The sequence below is a fragment of the Callorhinchus milii genome, unplaced genomic scaffold (assembly GCF_018977255.1).
Source record: "Callorhinchus milii isolate IMCB2004 unplaced genomic scaffold, IMCB_Cmil_1.0 Scaffold25, whole genome shotgun sequence".
Lineage (NCBI taxonomy): Eukaryota > Metazoa > Chordata > Chondrichthyes > Chimaeriformes > Callorhinchidae > Callorhinchus > Callorhinchus milii.
This window is the reverse complement of record NW_024704766.1, coordinates 8,129,283-8,152,028: the sequence shown is the minus strand read 5'-3', so window position 1 is coordinate 8,152,028 and position 22,746 is coordinate 8,129,283. Positions and strand designations below refer to the sequence as shown.

Genomic DNA, 22,746 nt, shown 5'->3' with positions numbered 1-22,746 from the left:
TAATAATCCTTGCATAAGTGCCTTATGGAGTCCTATAGCTCAGTGGTTAGAGCACTCGCTTTGCAAGTGAGAGACCTGAGTTTAATTCCAGGCAGAGGGCGAAACCTTGGGCAAGTTTCCTTACTCCACACAGAGCCTAATAATAATCCCTCCAAAACCAAAAACAATACAAAATTGGTCACTTTCAATCTATGACTGTTTGTGGGACATTGCTGTGCGCAATTGGCTGCCGCGTTCGCCCACAAATATACAGTCAATTCACTTTACAGTGTGTTCTGTGAAGCGCTTTGGGACGTCCTCCCGACGTGAAAAGCGCTATATCAAATGCAAGGATTATTATTATTATTATACTGTGGAATCTTTCAAAGTGCTTCACATGACATTCTGAAATATAATGACTGTTTGTAGACAAATGTGGCAGCCAATTTGTGCACAGCAATGTCTCACAAATGGCCATGATGTTTTAGGATTCATTGTGCAAATAATATTTTTCGTTCCTTTATGAGAATGCTTAGATAGCTATTTTGCAAATGCAAGGCACATATTCATAAGTAAATATTTGATGTTGGGAGGCACTTTAGTTACTATAATAAGGATTATTATTATTATAAATGATGTTTGAATGTGAGAGGAGATGTTACCTGGGATAGCATTCCAGTACTAGCTGCCATTTATGACTAAATACATGTACAAATGTGAGATTAAGTGGCTATACACCTACTACAACAACAACAACAAGATTCCATTTATTGAGCGCCTTTCACGTCGGGAGGACGTCCCAAGGCGCTGTACAGTCGGGTCACCTAGCTAGTAAAGTTAGTCTGCAGAAAGCAATCTATCTTTTTAGTTTGCAATTGTGTTTTCAGTAATCGTTTTCTAATTTCTTTATAGCTCAACCAGTCAATTCAGCTGAACTTAGTCCAAACCCCATTATAGCAAGAGCTGGTCAAGTGGGAAAGATTGTTGTAGCAACTTGTACATCAGCCAATGGGAAACCACCAGGCATCATCACTTGGGACACCAAAGTTAACGGAGAGAAGATTGTTAAAGAGACTCGAAACCAAAACGGCACCATCACTGTAACCAGCCAGTTCCTCGTGGTTCCATCCAGAGGAGTTCACAAGCAACAACTGACTTGTGTCGTGAATTATCAAGCTGAGCGGATCACCAAGATGCTGATGTTAAGTGTACAATGTGAGTATTGTTTTGTAGTTACTACTGTTATGTTTGCTGAAGCTAGATCATGTTGATGTTTAATGTGACTAATGCACAGGTCTTACTATCCCAGTGATCCCGTCCATAGCCAATGCTATTATGATCTGTAATCTGCACCCACATCCTTGGTATTCGTGGAGTCCTGTAGCTCAGTGGTTAGAGCACTCGCTTTGCAAGTGAGAGACCTGAGTTCAATTCCAGGCAGAGGGCGAAACCTTGGGCAAGTTTCCTTACTCCATACACCTAATAATAATCCCTCCAAAACTAAAAACAATAATTAAATTGGTCATTTTCAATCTACGACTGTTTGTGGGACATTGCTGTGCGCAATTGGCTGCTGCGTTCGCCCACAAATATACAGTCAATTCACTTTACAGTGTGTTCTGTGAAGCGCTTTGGGACGTCCTCCCGACGTGAAAAGCGCTATATCAAATGCAAGGATTATTATTATTATTATTATACGACTGGCTGCAAGAGAAACCACAGAAACCCATTCCCTGCCAGAATTCTGTAATGCAAACCTCTACCTTGCTCTAAGGGAAACATTGTCTGTGTGTCTTTAATAACTAGATTATCAGGGACACTTTTGAGTGTTACTTCACAACAGCAGAAGAATGAAGTTAATTTTTAATGTCTTGGACACGTTAAATAAAGAACAAATATATAAATTAACGTATGTATCCAGTGTTTTATAAATGACTAATTGAAAGCCTAGGTAAAACTGCTTATTGTGAGCCCTGTTTAGTGAAGTTATTTGTCCACACAGACGAGCCTGAGGTTACAGTGGAAGGATTTGATGGGAACTGGTATCTGAAGAGAGAAGATGTGCGATTAATGTGCAGAGCTGATGGAAACCCACCTCCCACCGCTTACACCTGGAGGATGTAAGTACTCCTGACCCATTGCATCTTCTGCTTTAATTATATATATGTTTAATTATACATCACTTTACAAAGAGTAGCTATATTTCTAAGTGATTAGAATAATTGTTTTACAGCCACTCTTGTCCTCACCAGATGGTTAAAGTTTAATCCCTAAACACCTTGTCATTCCAATCTTCCCACTATGGTGTGATGAATGCTGTCAATTTTCAACTGAACTAATACATTGCATGGCTAAATGTGCATTATTTTTGAACATTTCAGCTGGATCCAGATGAATTATGTTCTAGTTCCAGCTTCGTGCTTCATTCTGAATAGAGCTGAAGATACTTCCTGCTGCACCAGCATGAGTTTCATTAGCAGCTGTCCTTGTATGTTCTCCCACTGAGACTGCTGATTTACAATGATTGGAATCCACTAGTAAATCTGTTGAGGATCCTCAAGCACATTTCAGTTCATACCATTAGCTGTCAGAGAATCTGTCTGGATTAGGCCCAGATTCCAGCAATGAAATTGCAGTGTTGTAACTGATGACACCCCTCAGTCCCTAATTGAACATTCAGAAGTAACATATTATTTACCCTTATGATTATTGTGGAATAAAGATAGTGTTTTAATCAGCAGTTGACCCAGGCTTGTTGGCAGTATTAGTGTTCACAATTGCTGTCATTTGCAACATTCCCAAGTGTTGCTGGGCCCCAAACCTAATCTGTATCGTGTTTGCTGATGTATGCTGTGTTCTTACACTCTAGCTTCCATCAGACTGAGCTCCTATGCATTGAGGTTATGAATTAAGAGGAGTTCTTTGGAACTGAATCACTTAATTTTCATTGTTGATGCTTGAAGTATTTGTTTGGTCCATCTCATTGCTAGACTAAAGTGTGTGGTCAGTGGCAGCAGCATGCACACTGTGGGCAAACAGTGAGAATTAGTAGCAATGCAATGAGGTGGAGCATGCACCCAAAGATGGCTGATGTGCTTTTTGTATCATAGAATATTACAGCACAGAAGGAGGCCATTCTTTGGAAGAGCTACCCAGTCAGTCCCACTTCCCACTCTTTCCCTATACCCCTGCAAATGTTTCCTTTTCAAGTACCTATCTAATTCCCCTTTGGAAGTTGTTATTGAATCTGTTTCCACCATTCTTTTAGGCAGTGCATTCCAGACCCTAACAACTCTGAGTTTAAAAAAAACTCCTTATCTCTTCTCTGGTTCTTTTGCTAATTATCTTAAGTCTATGTTACTGACCCACCAGTCAGTGGAAACAGTTATTTCCTATGTACTCTTATCAAAACCCCTCCTAATTTTGAACACCTCTGTTATCATAGAATCATACAGCACAGAAGGAAGCCATTCGGCCCCACCATGTCTGTGCCGGCTCTTTGAAAAGAGCTATCCAATTCAATCCACTCCTCCGCGCTGTCCCCATAGTCCTGCAAACTTGTCCTCCCCAAATAATTATCTACTTCTCGTTAAAAGTTGTTGTTATCAAATCGGCTTCCACCACCCTTTCAGGCAATGCATTCCAGATCTGAACAATTTGCTGTGTGAAAAAATTTATTCTCACCTCCCCTCTGTTTCTTTTAACAACTATTTTAAATCAGTGTCCTCGGGTTACCGACCCACTCGCTAGTGGAAATAGTTTCTCCTTGGTCACCCTATTGAATCCCCTCATAATTTTGAAAACTTCTATTAAGTCTCCTCTTCTCTGCTCCAAGGAGAATAATCCTATTAAATCTCCCCTTAGCTTTATCTGCCCTAAGGAGAACAATCCCAGCTTCTCCAGTCTCTCCACATAACTGAAGTCCCTCATCCCTGGCATCATTCCGATAAATCTCCTCTGCACCCTTTCCAAGGCCTTGATATCCTTCCTAAAGTGTGGTGCCCACAATTACTCCAGCTGAGATCTAACACAGCTTATAAAACTTGCTCTGTGCCTCTATTTATAAAGTCAAGGATCCCATATGCTTTTTAAATAGCTCTATCAATCTGTCCTGCCACCTTCAAAGACCTGTATACGTGAACCCCCAGGTCTCTGTGCTCCTGAATCCCCTTTAAAACTACCATTTATTGTATATTACCTCCTCATTTTTCCTCCCAAAATGCATCACCTCACACTTCACTGCATTAAACTTCATCTGTTATGTACTGCCCATTTCACCAGTCTGTCCTTGTCCTGCAATCTGCTACCACCCTCCTCACGGTTTACCACGTTCCCAAGTTTTGTGTCATCTGGCAACTTTAAAATTTTGCTCTTTATATCCAAGTCAATCACATATATCAAAAGGAACAGTGGTCCTAATATCAACCCCAGGGGACACCATTGTATACTTCCCTACAGTCTGAAAAACATTCACCACTACCCCTTGCTTTCTATCTCCCAGCCAATTTTGTATCTTTGCTGCCACTCTCTCATTAAATACCGTGGACTTCAATTTTTCTAAAAATGTGGTATCTTATCAAATGCCTTCTGAAAGTCCATATACACAAAATCAACTGCACTACCTTCATCAATCCTCTCCGTTATATCATCGAAAAACTCAATCAAGTGACACATCAGCATAATATAAATATAATAATCCTTACATTCGATATAGCGCCTTGTCACGTCTTCAAGATGTCTCAAAACCCTTCAGAGAATATACTGTAAAGTGAATTGACTATATATTTTGTGGGCGAAACGTGCCAGCCAATTGCCCAAAGCAGTGTCCCACAAATGGTCATGGATGCAGTGACCACATTTTTTTTTTAATTTGGGAAATGATCTGCCAATTGTCTTAACAACTTACTGCTAGGTAAACAGAGCCATGTGGAGTAAGGAAACTTGCCCAACATTTCGCCCTGCCGTGAATCGAACCCAGGTCCTCTCACTTGCGAGGGGAATGCTCTAACCACTAAGCTACAGGACTTCACATGATTGTTCAGTATAGTACAGTAGAACTTCACTCGGTCACTCAAGTGACTGGGCAAAAGTGACTTACTTAGTGAATTGACCTAATTATTGAAACGGGTCGGGTGATTCAGGTCACTGATGTAATGTTAAGGGCATTGGTAATGGGCAAGGGTGATCAACATTCAACAACAACAACAAGATTGCATTTATACCATACTTTGCAGTCTCATTAAAATAAAGGCATTGTCTCATTTAAAACAAAAGCTGTCCTTTTGAGAATGCATCCAACTTGTGTTCTGCCAGTGCCATAGATCACAGCTTCTGGTCTATGACTTTTGCCCTCACTGCTTTTGATTAAGTCCACTCTCTCACGTAAGGACAACTCCTTCTGTGGTGGCGTGTTTACAGCAACTACCAAGAATTGTCCGCAGGAGCTCAGGTTAGGCCCCGGGTGAAGTTGATTTCCCACTCCCGCCGCTTCCGCGATCCCAACACTCCCCGCGCCATGCATGCTTGACTAGAGTCCACTCCCCCCACAGGAAACCGCGCGAGAAGCCCAAGGCCTAGTGCACTGTGTGCAGGTTAGAAGTGGAGGGGGGTGTTTGTACTGCGTTTGAAGTGGAGGAAGGCGCTTTAGTGGCCGCAATCGATGACCATTGTCCTGAACAGTGAGGTGCTGGGTTTACTGAAGCAGACAGACAGTCTGTCTTTTAACATTGACAGTGAAAGAGACTGTGAAGATGTGTCCACAATTGTGAGGTGACTGGATTACTGAGGTGACCGCAAACCGGGTTTCTATTGTAAATGAAATGACTGGATGAGTCTTTTGTGCCTCCGCAGAACTGTCTCAGATGACTGAAGCAGAGAAGCTCAGACTTGCATGTTTATGATGATGAGTCACCCAGCAGACCAATGATACCTTACACTCACTACATTGGTTTCATTTGAGCAATATTTGGTTTCAAAGCGGTTTCACTGTTTACCAAAAAGAAACCTGTTGCTTCATCATACAACCCCTTAGTGAGAGAAGTTGGCTGCTCAGGTCATTGAGTAGAATCATAGAACTATTTGGTGTTTGTTAACTGCTGATAGAGGCATCATCGTGCCCAAACATAGCCTAGTATTAATACATCACTTATTAACACACGAGGACTTAAGTTTCACCTTCCATCCCCCCTGAGTCAGTGCACAACCTTGACAAACTGTATTGATTCTCAGCCCTCTTTGAAACCCTAAATCTTTGACATTTCTCCCCCTCCAGAATATCTCTCAACTTTGTTTCTAATTATTGGAGATCTGTTCACCCCTTTGTCTTCTCAAGATTAGAATTCTCAAACATTGGCCTTGCACGACTCCTTGTTTTCATCTCCATTCTAGGCTCTGGTAGCTTCCTCTCTCTCCACCCCCCACCCACACACACACACGCGCACAAACTGATCAGCTTCCTCATTCTTTCATGCTCTTGTCCACCCTACCCCTGCAATCTTCCACTCCTATTGTGCAAATTCAGGCCTGCTGCACATCCCCTACCTTCTCACCAACACCCCATTTCCAGTGGCTGAGCTTCAACCACCATATCCCCTCCCAAAATCTTTGCACCCTTTCCACTGCTTTCAAAACGCCTTTACAACTTGCCTCTTTGACTGCTTTTAGGCATCTATCTCAGCCTACGTCCTCTTCCTTCCCACCCTTGTATGTTGATCTACACAGTCTCTGTAAATTGCTTTGAGATATTTTCCTATGTAAAGTTGCTATATAAGTTCAAAACGCGGCAGCCAATTGCGCACAGCAGTGTCCCACAAACAGTAGTCGATTGAAAATAACCAATTTATTATTGTTTTTGGTTTTGGAGGGATTATTATTAGGCTCTGTGTGGAGTAAGGAAACTTGCCCAAGGTTTCGCCCTCTGCCAGGAATTGATCTCAGGTCTCTCGCTTGCAAGGCGAGTGCTCTAACCACTGAGCTACAGGACTCCATAATCAGCAACAAACTCTCTCCAATTTAGTTACTTCCAAAACAAAGAATATGACAGTGTTAAAGGAAAAATGCTTTAACCTTCAGGTAAAAACAACAACAAAATTACATTTATATAGTGCCTTTCATGTCAGGAGGACGTCCCAAGGCATTGGACAATCAGTGTTTAACAATATCCAGTATTTTGAGTGTCTTAATAAAACTGATTTGCCAGGAATTGTGATTAACGGATGGATTATGTCTGGGACAGGAGCAGGAAAGTTTTATCTGTTCCCTAGCTCCTCATATTGTGAATTCTGAGAATTTATTGGGTCCCAAGTCGACATGGATTCAGTGTGAGCTGGGAAGATAACACACGTGGTACATTGGGATATACTTGCGGTTAACCGTTTGAACCTGTTCCTGGTGAGCCTAAATTGTTTCCAAATGGTTGTTTCTGGCAAACTTTTGAATATACTAATAGTGTCCAGGTAATGCTACCTTCCATGCCATTTTCACTACAGCAACTAATCCAACAATAGATGAGACAATCTATTGATATTAACCATTAATTAAATTGCCAATTCAACTATGCTCTTACCCCGTATTTCCCATCCTCCTGCTTCCATTTATATGTTGTAGTTATACTGTGATGGAGTGAATATTCTCTATCACTTGAACATTTCTGTAATTGGATGCTGTCCTCATAGGCCTCAACCTCTTTTCCCTTCATGTACAATTATTAATATTATTTTGTAGGCGAAACGCGGCAGCCAATTGCGCACACAGTAGTGTCCCACAAACAGTCATGGATTGAAGTGACCAATTTTTTTTGAAGGAAGTAATTATTACTCCCAGAAAAGGAACCCCGCCATTCAACCAACAACCGGGTTCCTACTTACGTGGAGTCCTGTAGCTCAGTGGTTAGAGCACTCGCTTTGCAAGCGAGAGACCTGAGTTCAATTCCAGGCAGAGGGCGAAACCTTGGGCAAGTTTCCTTACTCCACACAGAGCCTAATAATAATCCCTCCAAAAAAACAAGACAATAAATTGGTCATTTTCAATCCACGACTGTTTGTGGGACATTGCTGTGCGCAATTGGCTGCCGCGTTCGCTCACAAATATACAGTCAATTCACTTTACAGTATATTCTGTGAAGCGCTTCGGGACGTCTAGAAGACGTGAAAAGCGCTATATCAAATGCAAGGATTATTATTATTACTGCTAGGTAAACAGAAATGGGCGGATTTAAACTAGTGGCGAGGGGGGATGGGTATCCCAGGATAAACAATGGATTAGAGATTAGAGGAAAAAGACAAGTGGGAAGTGTAGAGCAGGTACAAGCGGACAATTTCCTCAAATGCATGTACCTAAATGCACGTAGCTTAGGGAATAAGGTTGATGAGCTGCAGGTTCAACTGGCCGTAGGGGATTACAATGTGGTGGCAGTAACCGAGACATGGCTCAAACCAGGACAGGAATGGGAGTTAAATATTCCAGGATATAATGTGTTCAGGAAGGATAGAGAAGGAAGAAAAGGAGGAGGGTTGGCAGTATTAGTTAAGGATAAAATTATAGCTGTGTAGAAAGGAACGAGGCTCTGGAGGGCCCGACAACAGAATCCATCTGGTTAGAGATAAATAAGAAAGGAGTGGTTACACTGATAGGGGTTTACTATAGACCACCACACAGCGGGAAGGAGATAGAGGAGCAGATCTGCAACCAGATCACGGACAGATGTTGGGCGAACAGAGTTGTCATAATGGGGGATTTCAATTATCCCAATATAGACTGGCAAAATAGCAGCGTTAAGGGCAAGGCAGGAGAAAGATTCATAAACTGTGTACTGAAAAATTTTCTTGAGCAGTATCTCTCCAGTCCTACGAGGAAGGAAGCATTGCTGGATCTAGTCCTGGGGAATGAAATAGGTCAGGTTGAACAGGTTTCGGTAGGGGAGCATCTAGGTAACAGTGACCATAATATTATTAGATTTAGATTACTCATGAACAGGACAAAGTACAGTCAAGGGTGAAAATGCTTGACTGGAAAAGAGCTAATTTTGATGGGCTAAAGAGGGACCTAGAGTTGGTGGACTGGCAAGTAAGACTAGCAGATAAAACGACTCATGAGCAATGGGAAATCTTCAAAGATATGATAGCTCAAGGTCTAAATAGATATATTCCCACAAAAGGGAAATGTGTGACAACCAAGCCAGCCTGGATGGCCAGGGATACTCTGTCTAGGATGAAAAAGAAGAAGACGGCGTACGACAATTGGAAAACGCAAGATACTGAGGATAGCAAAGCGCATTATAGAGAATGCAGGGGTGATCTTAAACGAGTGATAAGACAGGCTAAAAGATCGCATGAGAAGAGGTTAGCGTACATAAAGAGGAATCCTAAAATATTTTACAAGCACATAAAGGGAAAAAGGTTAGTTAAAGGTAGGGTGGGGCCAATCAAAGACAATGACGGCCATCTTGTTGTGGAGGCAGAGGGCGTGGCTGATGTACTGAACGAGTACTTTGCATCTGTTTTCACAATGGAAATGGATGCCCTAAATGCCACAGTATTGGATGAGAGGGTAGAGGAAATAGATCAGATTACTATAGACAGTGAGGACATTCTGAAAAGATTGACTGGGCTCAAAATTGATAAGTCACCAGGACCAGATGGGTTTCACCCAAGGTGCTGTGGGGATACAGGTTCAAATAGCGGAGGCTTTGGTCATTATATTTGAATCTTCATTGGACACAGGAGTGGTGCCAAGAGACTGGAGAGTGGCTAATGTTATCCCACTCTACAAAAAGGGGCAGAAAGACAAACCCGGAAATTACAGGCCAGTCAGCCTAACTTCGGTAGTAGGAAAGCTACTGGAGACCGTAATCCGGGACAAAATAAATCTCTACTTAGAGGAACACAAAGTAATTAGAGACCCCCAACATGGATTTGTTAAAGGCAAGTCTGCGTCCAGTTCTGGGCACCATATTTCAGGAAGGACATTAAGGCACTGGAAAGGGTGCAGAGGAGATTCATGAGAATGATACCAGGAATGGGAAACCTTAGCTATGAGGACAGTGGAGAAGTTAGGACTTTTCCCATTAGAGCAGAAAAGGTTACGCGGGGACCTGATAGAGGTCTTCAAGATCATGAAAGGTTTCGACAGGCGAGATAGGGAAAAGCTGTTTCCGTTGGTAGGTGTGTCTGTGACCCGTGGTCACAGTCTTAAGATATCTACCAAAAGAAGCAGAGGGGAGGTGAGAAGAAATGTTTTCACTCAGCGAGTTATTGGAATTTGGAATGATCTGCCAGAAAGGGCAGTGAAGTCCGATTCAATAACAGCTTTTAAGAGAGAACTGGATAGTATCTGGGGAAGACGGGTTTGCAGAGTTATGGGGAGAAAGCTGGTGATTGGGGTTAGTGAAAGTGACGCTCTGTCAAAGAGCTGGGACAGACTCGATGGGCCGAATGACCTCCTTCTATGCTGTAATATTCTATGAATCTATGTGTGGAGTAAGGAAACTTGCCCACATTTCGCTCTGCAGGAATCAAATCCAGGTCTCTCGCTTGCGAGGCAGTGCACTACCAGACCATTTGAACCATGTCTGTTTGAAAGCAGCACCTGCAAGTGAAAACCTATGTTCTAATGGTCTATGATGTCTCATCTTTGCTAAAAATACAATCCTATTTGTTTTATAGGTTAAATGGGTCATTGCCTGAAAATGTGGAAATACAGAACAACACCCTGTTCTTCAAAGGGACTGTGACCTATGACCTTGCGGGGACTTATGTCTGTGAAGCTACCAATGCGATCGGCACAAGATCGGGTCTCGTTGAGGTCAACGTAACAGGTAGGACCAATTCCTGAAACCCCTATATTAATGAAGGCTTTGCTGATCTGAAAGCTGCTAACTTCGCAATGTCTAACTGCATGACTGGTGTGCGGATTGGTGTATTCTCAAAGCTTTCGCAATGAACTCTAAATACTTTGCTGTGCTCCCTTTGCACTAAATAATGAGCAATTCACACATTTCAATACAGATTGATAAGACCAATAAAACAAAGATGGAGAAACTGCTGCTGCTGTCAATCCATAGTTACTGATAGATCAGATTTAACAATTAAGAAATTAAAAAGTGCTGATCAGAGTGCTTTGCCTTAGCAGTACAGTTATATCAGTTTCAACGCAAATTACTGAATTCCTAAAGCAGTTGGGGCACAAAGATGTAATGCTTCTGGGTTTTCAGTGTGCTGTGACGGAAAGGCAGGCGGCCCTTTTAATGTATATTGCATATACTGCATATTTTGTTTACTAAGTTGAGTCTGAACCTTAACTCCTTTGGGATGTTGGGAAGAATTTTGGCTCTTAAATTCACTAAATTCACTTTCTAAATGCAGAGCAATTCAATTGAGACTCAATTGGAATTTCTGACAGTGGATGCTTTCAGTTCTTTCATAACATAACTTCCTACCTAAATGATTGCAGTGCACTCAAAGGTTTCAACTACCAAATGAATTAACATACTTAATGGATTGGCTCCAGTGATGCTGCGATGTTATGACATTATTCTATGTGTTATTGTATTTCTACAGAGAGAGAATGTTGCTATCCAATCGTAAATTGCAAGGTATAGATTGTGCTACTCGCCAACTATTAGAATGTAAAAAACACTTGATTAAGTCTGGAATATACTTTAAACTTGAGCAGGAGTAATCGGCAGGGATGCGTGTTGATCAAGTTCACCCAGCCTTGCTATGATTGTGCCTCTTGTTGGCTGATCATGAAATGATGTCAATTAAAGTTATTTGATAGACCCAACTGTTTCTGTGTAACCTTCTATCAGCAATAAGTTGTGTAGCTAGGGGATCTCGTACCTCAGTGCAGCAGTTATAAAAGAGAATGTCTTCTCTGATATCAGCCAGGTATCAACTGTTCCAGTTTATCCATTATCAGTGTTGGCCACAACATCAATCAACTCCTTTCCTTGTGACACGATTATCACTGACATTTCTTTGGTTATTGCCTCTCACTCTATATCCTTTTTCATTTCTATTAACGTCTCCTGATGAGAATGGAAAAGCCACAGATTTCTGTTTCCTGTTACTGTAGACAAGACAACTAGTTTCATCAATCAATTGCTTGTGGTCAGTGGTAAATCATCCTAGGCTAACAAATGGACACGATAGTTGGAAGAAGGAACCTCAGCAGATGAGGCGGTAGCGTGCAGGTAATATAGGGAAATCCCATTATAAAGTATAAATTGGGTTCACATACAAGACAGGTGTCCTGTGGACCCAAAGCTGTGGGGATCTGATTGGCCAGGCCCATGAAAAAGGCCGTTTAATTATCCTGTGAAACTCATAGAATGTGAAGCCCAGGAATGTAAACATCCTGAAAAAGAGGGCAAGAAGAATGAGAACAACAGGAAGCTGGGCTGATAATGCAACCTAAGCTGCTGAACCAGAAGGAGATTTTGTGGATCCTGAATCAGGGCTCTGCCCAGGATCTTAAGTCCCTGCAGCTGATCGTAGACAAGACAACCAAGCTCAATTTGGACTGGAGGTAGCTGCACGGACCCTTCCACCAGATGTGAGCGAGATATGGAGACTATGGGATTGTCAATGAACTGCTCATAAACTTCATGAAGGCCATTAGCCTGAGCTTATTGATGAAACAAAGTGATTGGTTGTCCATCATCCCCCTTGCTCTGTAAAGCTGCCCTGAGATACTGTAGAGAGACTTGTGTCAAACCTTTCATTTGTGTGTGCGTGTGCGCAAGAGCAAGTGATCTTACATCTGTATTTGTGCATATTTGTACAATAGTATGCATGTGTACTTGGATGTTCATGAGTATGTTAATAATAATAATCCTCCTAGACATCTCAAAGAGTCTGAAGCTGTTGGAATTTCTGCTCCTCACTTACTCAGAACATTGTAAAGGATTTAGAACACGGGAGTGCCTTAGAATCATAGAATCGTACAGCACAAAAAGAGGCCCTTCGGCCCATCAAGTGTGCCAGCTCTTTGAATAGAGCAATTAATGTCAGCCCTTTCCCCATAACCCTGCAAACCCGTCGTCCTCAAATACCCGTCCACCGGGTTTTTAAAAGTTGTTATCGAATCGGCCTCGACCACACTTTCAAGCAATGCGTTCCTTCTAGATCAATTCATAGAATATTACGGCACAGAAGGAGACCATTCAGCCCATCGAGTCAGTGCCGGCTCTTTGACAGAGCAAATCACTTTCACTAACCCCAATCACCAGCTTTCTCCCCATAACCCTGCAAACCCATCTTCCCCAGATACCTGTCCAGTTCTCTCTTAAAAGCTGTTATCGAATCGGACTTCACTGCCCTTTCAGGCAGATCATTCCAAATTGGAACAACTCGCTGAGTGAAAACATTTCTTCTAACCTCCCCTCTGCTTCTTTTGGTAGATATCTTAAGACTGTGACCACGAGTCACAGACACACCTACCAGCGGAAACAGCTTTTCCCTATCTCGCCTGTCGAAATCTTTCATGATCTTGAACACCTCTATCAGGTCCCCGCGTAACCTTCTCTGCTCTAATGGGAAAAGTCCTAACTTCTCCAGCCTGTCCTCATAGCTAAGGTTCCCCATTCCTGGTATCATAATTGTGTAATTGTCCCTGATTGGGAGAAGCTCCCAGTTTTTAGATGGGGCAAACGATGAGGAAGTGCCAAGTCTTTCCCAGTTAGATACAACTGTGGGTGAACAGAGTTCATTACAGATAGTACTATATATTGAAAGTGACCAGATGTTTTAGGTATTGTGTATACAACCCTGTCGGTGTCATCTGTGCCTGCTAGTCAACATTGTCACCCTGGATCAATTGATAGCAATTGGTTGCCTCTGAGTCAGAGGTGCTGGGTTCAAGCGCCACATAGTCTAGACTGACACTCCAATGTAGTGCTGTGGGAGCCCTGCATTTTTCGAGGTTTCTCGCGGTGTCCTCACCAGCAATCCTAGATACAATCAGTCACTTGCTTCCTGGCTATTTGTGGGACATTGCTGTGTACAAATTGGCTACCATGTTTGCCTACAAAACATACACACTACACTTTACAATAAATCTTGTGAAATGTTTTGCGATATCCTCCTGACATAGGTGTGTTCTATATTCGCATTGGAAGACAAATTTGCCTTGCATACGTGTGTATAAATGTAGGGTGATTTGCTCCACCTTTGCTGGTGGTGGAGTCGGAATGGGGTCGAGGGAGCAGGTGGTCAGTTTCATGCGAGTTATCATGATGGTGAGAGAGGCGTGGAAGGATGGATGGGTAGGGGCCGGGGTGGGAGGGGGAGATGGGGTGGGTATAGTAGACGGAATGGCAGAGGCAGCTGAGCGGATCCCCTCGACTTTGGATTCGAGGAACTCCAGCATCACCTTGCAGTTGGCATTGGAGGTGAGGATGGGTGAGACATGAGAGGGTGGGTGGAGGAGCCGGTTGGTGATGGAGAAGAGGAGCCTAGGGTTGTTCTTGGCCTCCAAGCGTAGGGGAGAGCAGAGTGGTAGGATTTGTTAAGCTCCAGCCAAATCTGCCGATGGACCGTTAAGTTCCACACAACTGTGCTTCAAGGGAGCGGAGATGGTTGGTGTACCATAGTGATTTACGTGAATAGGAAATGGTTCGGGAAAAGAGGGGAGCGAGGGAATCGAGAGTGGAGGAAAGGGAGCTGTGGAGAAGAGTGACCGAGTAGAATAGGTAATTGAGGGAGGAAGCCCAGAAGGGAAGGAGTTTAAATGACTCTTAAGGCAGCCGAGAGGGAAGTGGGGAGATTTTTTTCCAGGGGTTGTATGAGATGAAGGTGGGTTGGGTGGCAGTGGGGAGAGGGATTGAGGAGTTAAGGGAGATGAAGTGATGGTCCAAGATCGCTTTGTCAATGATGGTGAGGTCCGAGACGGTGAGGCCCTGAGTGATCACCAGATTGAGGGAGTGAAGTGGATTTGGAGGGAGAGGTTGAGGGAGGAAATAAGGGAGGAGAAGTCAGCAGAGGTAAAGCAGGAGGGGGTGAAGTAAAGGTTGAAGTCGCCTTGAATGAGGAGGCGTTCGGCGCAGAGGGAGAGAGAAGATAGGCAGGTGGAGATGTCGGGGAGGAAGGTGGCTGAGAGGACAATAGATAAGGAGAATTTTGAGGGAAAAGTTGGAGGGGTGATAAAGGATAAAGTGCTCAAAGCAGGGGAAGGTTCCAGTGGAGTATGGGGATAGGCCGAGGGGGGACCGGGAGTGAGAGCTACCCTGCCACCACGGCAGTTAGCCCGCTGGTGTGGGTCATCATGGGGAGAGGGGGACAGTGTTATAGTCCCAGTGAGTCTAGGCTGAAAAATTCAAAGCTGTTGAGTGGATGTGACGTCACGCAGCAGCCGATCTCTGGTTGGATGTTCACCAGGAGAGTCAGCGATGGCCAAGGCAGCAAATGCCACGTTAGCTCCGCGCGGCACAGTCCCCGCGTTAGATCTGGATGCCGTTTGGGGTATCGGACTCCACGCCAGCTCCACCTCCTTGCCCTCTTCTCACAGACATTGTAAACCTCTCCCTGTCCACTGGTACAGTTCCCACCCTATTAAAAAACACCGTCATCACTCCTACCCTTAAAAAAAACCCTCTCTGGACCCATCTCTACTCTCAAACTACCGACCCATCTCCAACCTCCCTTTCCTCTCCCAGGTCCTGGAACGAGTCGTTGCTTCGCTCTTTCCTCTCCTACCACTCCCTTCTCGAACCCCTCCAATCGGGTTTCCGTGCCGCCCACAGCACAGGAACAGACCTGGTCAAGTGACAAATGATATTCTGTTCATCTGCGACCAGGGCTCCCTCTGCCTCCTCATCCTTGTTGACCTCTCTGCTGCCTTAGACAGCGTCGACCACTCTATCCTTATCCACCACCTCAACCTTCACAGCTCTGTCCTTGACTGGTTCAAATCGTACCTCTCACACTGCCTCCACGTCATCTCCACAAACGGCTTCTCTTCTAGCCCCTGCATCTTCTCGTGCAGTGTTCCTCAGGGCTCTGTCCTTAGTCCCCTCCTCTTCAATAACTCTGTGCTCCCTCTTGGTGATATTATCCACAGACATGGGGTCAACATGTATGCGGATGACTCCCAACTCTACCTCTCTGCCTCCACCCTCGACTCCAGGACCACTGCTGTCCTGACAGAATATCTGTCAGACATCAAGTCTTGGATGAGAGCTAAATTTCTTCAGTTGAACATCAACAAGTCCGAGGCTCTCCTGATTGACTCCTGTCAACACCTCCATACCTCAAGTGCTGACATCATCACCATCCATGGTTGCACACTCTCAACCTTGCTAAGCCAGTCTGGAATCTTGGCATCCAGTTTGACCCTCAACTATCCTTTCTACCCCACATCTACACCATGACCCTTTCTGCCTTCCCCACCTCCGCAACATCGCCAGGCTCCACCACTGTCTCACAACGCAGGCCCCCGAAACCCTCATACATGCTTTCATTATATCGAGACTTGACTATGCATCTCGGGGAGAGGGGAACAATGCTTGTTGGCCTCCCCAACTCCTCCCTCCATAGGCTGCAGATCATCCAGAACTCTGCAGCCCGTGTCCTCTCCTCTTCCTGCTTCCCCCACTGCCCTCCACCCTCTCCGATCCCGACCCCAAGCTCAGATCCAAAACCCTTCGCTGTCCAGAGCCTTGGGATGTCCTCCTGACGTGAAAGGTGCTATACAAATGTAATTTTGTTGTTTGCTGCATTGCTCTTTCATTGACTGTGTTGGCAGTGTTGCTTGTAGTCATTTGTGATTTTATTTCTTGTGCTTGCTCTCCTGAGATATTGGGGAAGAACCATTCTTCCCTGTTAACTGATAATTAGGAAGATCAGGCTTTTGAGGGGTCTGTTTTTTGTGGGCTGGGGGAGGAAAAATTGTTTTGGTGTTGACTGACCTGTGAAATAACATTGAAGGTTAATTACTGGAGTAGAGGGAGAAGCTTGAGTGGCACATAAACAGCACTGAAAGTGTTAAATGCTTGGAGGCAGTTTTGAAAGAGGAAACTGAGTTGAGCTTGGAGCAAATTGAGGGTACCATGTAGGAGAGAACGAATAAGACAAACAGGATGAGCTGAGGGACACTGTACCAAGGGAATGAAGTCATGTAATAGGATTGGCTGAGTGAATGGATCAAGGCTAGTGCTTTATATGTACATTGTAGAAAACTATCTGCAGGCAGCGATCAAAACAAATTGTTCTCTGAATCGTTGATAATGGGAATATGATGCTGGAATTGTCACCACTTAATTTGAAATTGAGGAGCCATCAATCATACTGTGTGTGTGTGTGTGTGTGTGTGTGCTTGGGTTGGTACACACTTGTGTGTGTCATTTAGTCCATGAAGCATACTGTTTCCTTGGGTGTTATGTACATTTGCAGTGGCAACCCACTCACTGAAATTCAGTCAGAGATATACATGAGAAATGGAATGGACTGTGAAAGGGACATATCGTGTGAAAGACCAATAGTTACAGAGAGACCAATCTGAGAAAGTTGAGAGGAAATATTAAGTTAATAAGAGTGTTTAAGTGGAAGTGGGTGAGAAAAGTTAGAAAGAGTAATGGAAAACTGGACTTTCGATGTTGTCTGCCCATATTTAATGGAAAAAGAATGTTTGGTAGTCCACTGCAAATTATTTCCCAGTAAGTTAGTATTGATGTCATCACATTTATTGCAGCACATTGCCTGTGGTTAAAGGGGGGTAGCATTTCAGTGATATAAGACAAGACAGTAGTGAAAAAGAAAAAAGACCAAGATAGCAGATTAATATAAACAGAAACCTTAGTGAGGAGCTGTGGAGAGAAATTGCCTTCAGTCCTGAGTACAACACTGAATAGTTTACACGTTTCTTAGCCAGAGCCTGTGCAGTTGTTAATAATTAAATTATCTTAATAGAAATAAAGATTGCAGCTGGTTGGATGGACTTGAAATTAAATTTCAATTTTCATAAAAATACCTTAAAGCATAGTAAATTGTGTACTTGAGCTGACAGTTCCATCTGCCTCGGACTTGGCGGGTAAAGATGAGATTCGGGCTGTTGGATGGTGTGTTTTTAAATTAGCGTTTTTATGGCCTTTTGAAAATGAAAACACTAAATATAAAAATATGTATGAAATATTGAGTCTGGAGAGGAACTCGCTGCTTGAAGCAGCGGTTGAATCAAATAGTGTAGATGCATTCAATAGGAAGCTAGACCTTCACTTGAGGGAGAGAAGAATTGAAGGGTATGGGTAAGGAATAGATGAAGACTTGTGTGGAGTACTAGCACCAGTATGGGTTGGTTGGGCCGAATGGCCTGTTTCCGAACTGTATATTCTTTGAATTCTCTGCTCACCGCCTCCAATCTTCAACAGAATATGCATTTTTATTCTCCCACACTATACCCCAGTGAAGACATCTTGGTCCTTCAGTATATTAAGATTCAGTAGCATTTTACTTTCAATAAAAGTGCTGAGGTCAGGACAAGTGAGGGTCAGAGAGTGGATGTGGTTTAGGCATTTGATGTGGACGGTGAGCTCGAGGGAGGAGAGGAAGGCTGAAATAGGACAGGCAGCAGCGAAGTGGTGGTAAGTCTCCCAAGATGAGGTGTTAGAGGAAAGAGGAGAAGTCAGCAAAAAAAATGCATCTGGGGGTTACGTGCTGAGGAAGAGTGGGATGTAGAGGAGATTAGAGATGTGCAAGATCATGGAGGAAATTAAATCAGCACAAGCATGTTACGGGAGATACTCGAAACCAGTAGAGTTTGGTGAGGCTGAGGTAATGGTGCATGGAAGCACTTTGAGGAACGATGAGGCTTTATATATCCGTAGTGCTTGTGAAATAATTCCCTCTAGAATCTTTGCACAGTCACAGATGATGGTTTAATGTTACTCGGAAATTTATAGTTTTTTTTCCTGTTTCTAAAAACAATCTATCCGACCCTGAAGGTTTGATTATAAAAGAGAACAGTACGTAGTAAGCTTTATTTAGTCTCTATATATGTACTGAATATTGAGAGATCCTGCTGGGTTCTGGGAGATTATTTATAACTTTGTAAGTGTGTGAATGAGTGCAACTAACCCTGAGGACTGAGATCTAATCAATAAATCCACATGTGAAGCTCATAAAAGCTTAAGAGTGTATCGGTAAATCTTTGGAGAACTGTTTTCATAGTTACAAGCGACATTGTGTTTGAGGATTTCTACCTTAGAGTTCTGTTAGAGCACTCGTCTCGCAAGCAAGCGATCTCACAAGTTTCGATTCTAGGCAGGGCGAAATGTTGGGCAAGTTACCTTACTCCACACGCCTCTGTTTACCTAGAAATAAATAGGAATTTTTGGTTAATCACTTGGCAGATCGCTTTTCCGGGCGTAATAATTCCTTCAAGAAAAATTAAAAAAATTAAAATTAGTAACTCACTCCATGACTGCTTGTGGGACACAGCAGTGCACAATTGGCTGATGAGTTTCACCCACAAAATATAATCAATTCAGTTTACAGTATATTCTGTGAAGTGCTTTGAAACGTCTTGGACATGATAAGGCTCTATATGAAATGCAAGGATTGTTATTATTGTAAACTCGTTGAAGACTTTGGAATCTTAAAATGGGAGCAGATGTTAAGTCGTGAAATTATAAGGTGAAAGATCATCGATGATGCAAAGTGAACATGGACTGAAGCATTCACCACCACAATACAGTCACTACACATTACAGTAACAAATCTGTTATTTAGAAGAAATCAGCATTAGCAGACTTGGTGGAGTGGGGGAGGGGGTCTTTCCCAATTTCATGAGGTTCTGAATAAGATTGTTCCCCACCCAGAGGTGAGGAGCACTTATTAAACACTAGTCATGTTAATCCTCATAATACACTGGGTTTTACGGTTAATTGTGCCCTCCGATAAGGACAGAAATGCAGTGCATTCCTCAAGACTGAGTTGCTATTTGCAGCAAGAGAGCTCTTACTGAACTCTGCCTCCTTAGTAATTTTCTAATTCTGAGTTGTGTCAAAGATTCTGCTACCAAAAGGTGGCCCTACCTTTTAGACACAATAAAATCTTACACAGTGACATAAACTGTGTGTGCCTGTTCTATCTTTTTTGAAAAACTAATCTAAATACAGATGTACTTAATGAGGTTGTAACACATGTGCTGGATTGATTCCTCAAAGCATTCCTCCAGCATGTGACTAATCAGTGGAATGTGACATCTTAACATTCGGCTCTGAGGAACTGTCGGTTCTTATCTTTTGCTGTGTCCTGAATGTGATTAGTGAGGTGCATGGGTTTGATCCATCAGCCATTAGTACTGCAAGTTAGAACAGCTCACTCACGCAGAAGTTGAGATACAGTTTATGCACCTTTTCAGAACTGAAAGCTTGAGTCATTCCAGTCACTGAAACAGTAACGGAATAACCATCAGACAGACCTCACTAGATAGCTGTAATAGTTATATATAGCACTGTACTAGGCTGTATGCCATGTCTTGAAGTGTTGAAGTAATTTGAGACAGTGAAAGTATTTCCATTTCCCCTCATATCAATGCGCTGCCAGTAACCAACTTCCCTTATCTAATCCTATTTGGTTAGTGAGACTCAAATTAACTTGTTCAACTGTTTCCTGGCCCTATTTTGGCCAGAGATTGAAAGTTCAAACCTCCTAGACATCTCTGGAAAGCTGATGCTGCATGTATCTTGGGTTTGTTTGGGTGATTGCTTCCTGCTTTTCTTTGGCTTGAGCATGCCTATTGCATTTTTCATTAATACATGGCTTATTTATGTTTTTTTTTAGAAAAGTTTTAACTATTACCGCTGTTAACTAAATCAAGTCAGTTTAGAAGTTGTTTAGTGAAGTAGTTTTAAAACTACAGTGAAACTGATTATTCATCCCATATAACTTGTCAATCAATCAATATCCCAACTATTTCCCATAAGAAATGTTGATTATGTTCACCTGATAACTAATCACCCTGGGTATCTCATAACTCCTAACTTGTCAGGTTTTCACACCTTTAAGACTGTGTTTCCAAGTAAAATGCCTCTGATAACTTGTCAATAGACAAAGCAATCAGCAGTTACAACAAAGTATGAAGTGTCCAGGACTACACTTAATGATTGGATGGCAAACAAAAATAAGATTATTTTGTCTGTGGTCATTTTTGCTGCACACTGTTAACAATGTGCTTGCAGCTTATGGATCCATGCAGCTAATGTATGCCAATTACTGTAGGCAATTATTGTATGCCAATTCCTTTTCAGTTTCTTGTATTTGTGTGTGAGCTAAATGTCTTAAAGACTTATGCATGCATTTTGAATTAAAAAAAACTTAAAGAAATCAAGAAACTTCTTTCCATGACAATTCGATTACCCAAGATGGGAGAGTGGGCTGGTCAATAACCATATCTAATTTGATATTCAATTAAATATCTTATGCTGATTTATTGGGTATTCAAACTACTTCTTCACTGTCTATATATGCATATTTCATGATAAAATGTTTATGTATCAGTGGCCATGCCGATGATTAAATAAAACACTGCAACAGAGTGACCCGTATACAGTTTGAGTAAATAAGTTATCATTTGAGCTATTTTGCTTAAAATGACGAGTCAACAGAATTTTGCTCATCTGAGTTTTTCTGCTTCTAAAAGTGTGCTTTTTGGGAAGTTTTTTTTCAATGTACAGTACCCAGTGTAAATGTATCTTTCACAGCTATTTGTGACCATTCACTGTTATACAGACACAACTGAACTTGGAAAAGAATATGTCATAATAGCCATGATAGAATTGGGATTTCCGACCTTGTGCCTAATTAAATATTAAAGATAGGTAAATTTTGAACAGGTGGCTCAGACACAGTGCATCTCATGCAATTTTCCTTTAATCCATTCTCACAAACCAGATGCTAATCCTTGTTAACGGAATCCTCCTTTAATTATGTTCAATTTTGTGAATGAACAGTCTTGAAAAAAGTGGATGAGGAATAAGATTAGAGTACAAACTAGTTCTAAATAGTTCCAAGCGAGAGCAATGCATTAGAACCTCCTTCAGTTCGGTGAGGAAGCGGTGATTTCTGGTCGACGTTTTGGCAGTACTCAAACTAACACCTGTGACTGTCGAATTATGCCTTTCATAAAAACAACCATCCAACCCATTCATTCCACTAACCAAAGAGTGGTCACACATGAACAGTGGTCACTTGGGCTTGGTATTGGTACTGAAGCCTGTGGTACTGCACACCAATGTGAGGAGACTGGGACCAAGAGCAGAATGGAATATGCCAATGGGAAGAACATTAGAAAAATGATTAGATGCACTAAATTTATAGTAAGCTTTTAAAATTTATATTAAAAATCTACATGTTCCAATTTCCTTGCGAGCACAGTTGCAAAATAAACATCTACTATAGATTCAAATTGGTGACCATTGTAAGGATTTGACCTGTCACACCCGTCTTGCTGTTCAATTGGAATATTAACCAGGCTGAAAATGAGAGAAGCTGGCTATCTACTGGATTGATCAGACCGTTGGGCAGCAAATAATTTCTTAAATGTCTTTGATATTTGTGTGCACTGTCTCCTGTAGCTTGAGTCTTTTATGAGATGGATTTGAATGCCTTAGATTTCTTGCCATTACAGTTCCCAAATGACTAAAAATGGCAAAATAAACAGCAACAACTTGCATTTATATAGCACCCTTTAGGCAGGGTAGACGGTCAGCCTGGCCTCAGGATTACGTGTGGTTGCAGTATAGGACCCTGGCCCCCCTATGACGAGGCCCTG

At 42.5% G+C, this 22,746-nt stretch overlaps 1 protein-coding gene across 2 annotated transcripts in view; it reads left to right on the top strand.

Annotated features, from left to right (window-relative positions):
• Positions 1–11,644, top strand: part of LOC103191041 (nectin-1) — a 31,813-nt gene extending 20,169 nt beyond the window's left edge. The window contains exons 3-6 of one of the 2 annotated variants that reach the window (XM_042343966.1): positions 892–1,194; positions 1,982–2,099; positions 10,641–10,792; positions 11,535–11,644. In XM_042343966.1, the coding sequence (XP_042199900.1) occupies positions 892–1,194; positions 1,982–2,099; positions 10,641–10,792; positions 11,535–11,575 (614 nt within the window). In that variant the 3' untranslated portion in view covers positions 11,576–11,644. Of the gene's footprint in view, positions 1–891; positions 1,195–1,981; positions 2,100–10,640; positions 10,793–11,339; positions 11,377–11,534 lie in introns of those variants that run through there. The other variant, XM_042343967.1, reaches the window with a different exon arrangement.
• Positions 11,645–22,746: the final 11,102 nt, after the last annotated feature.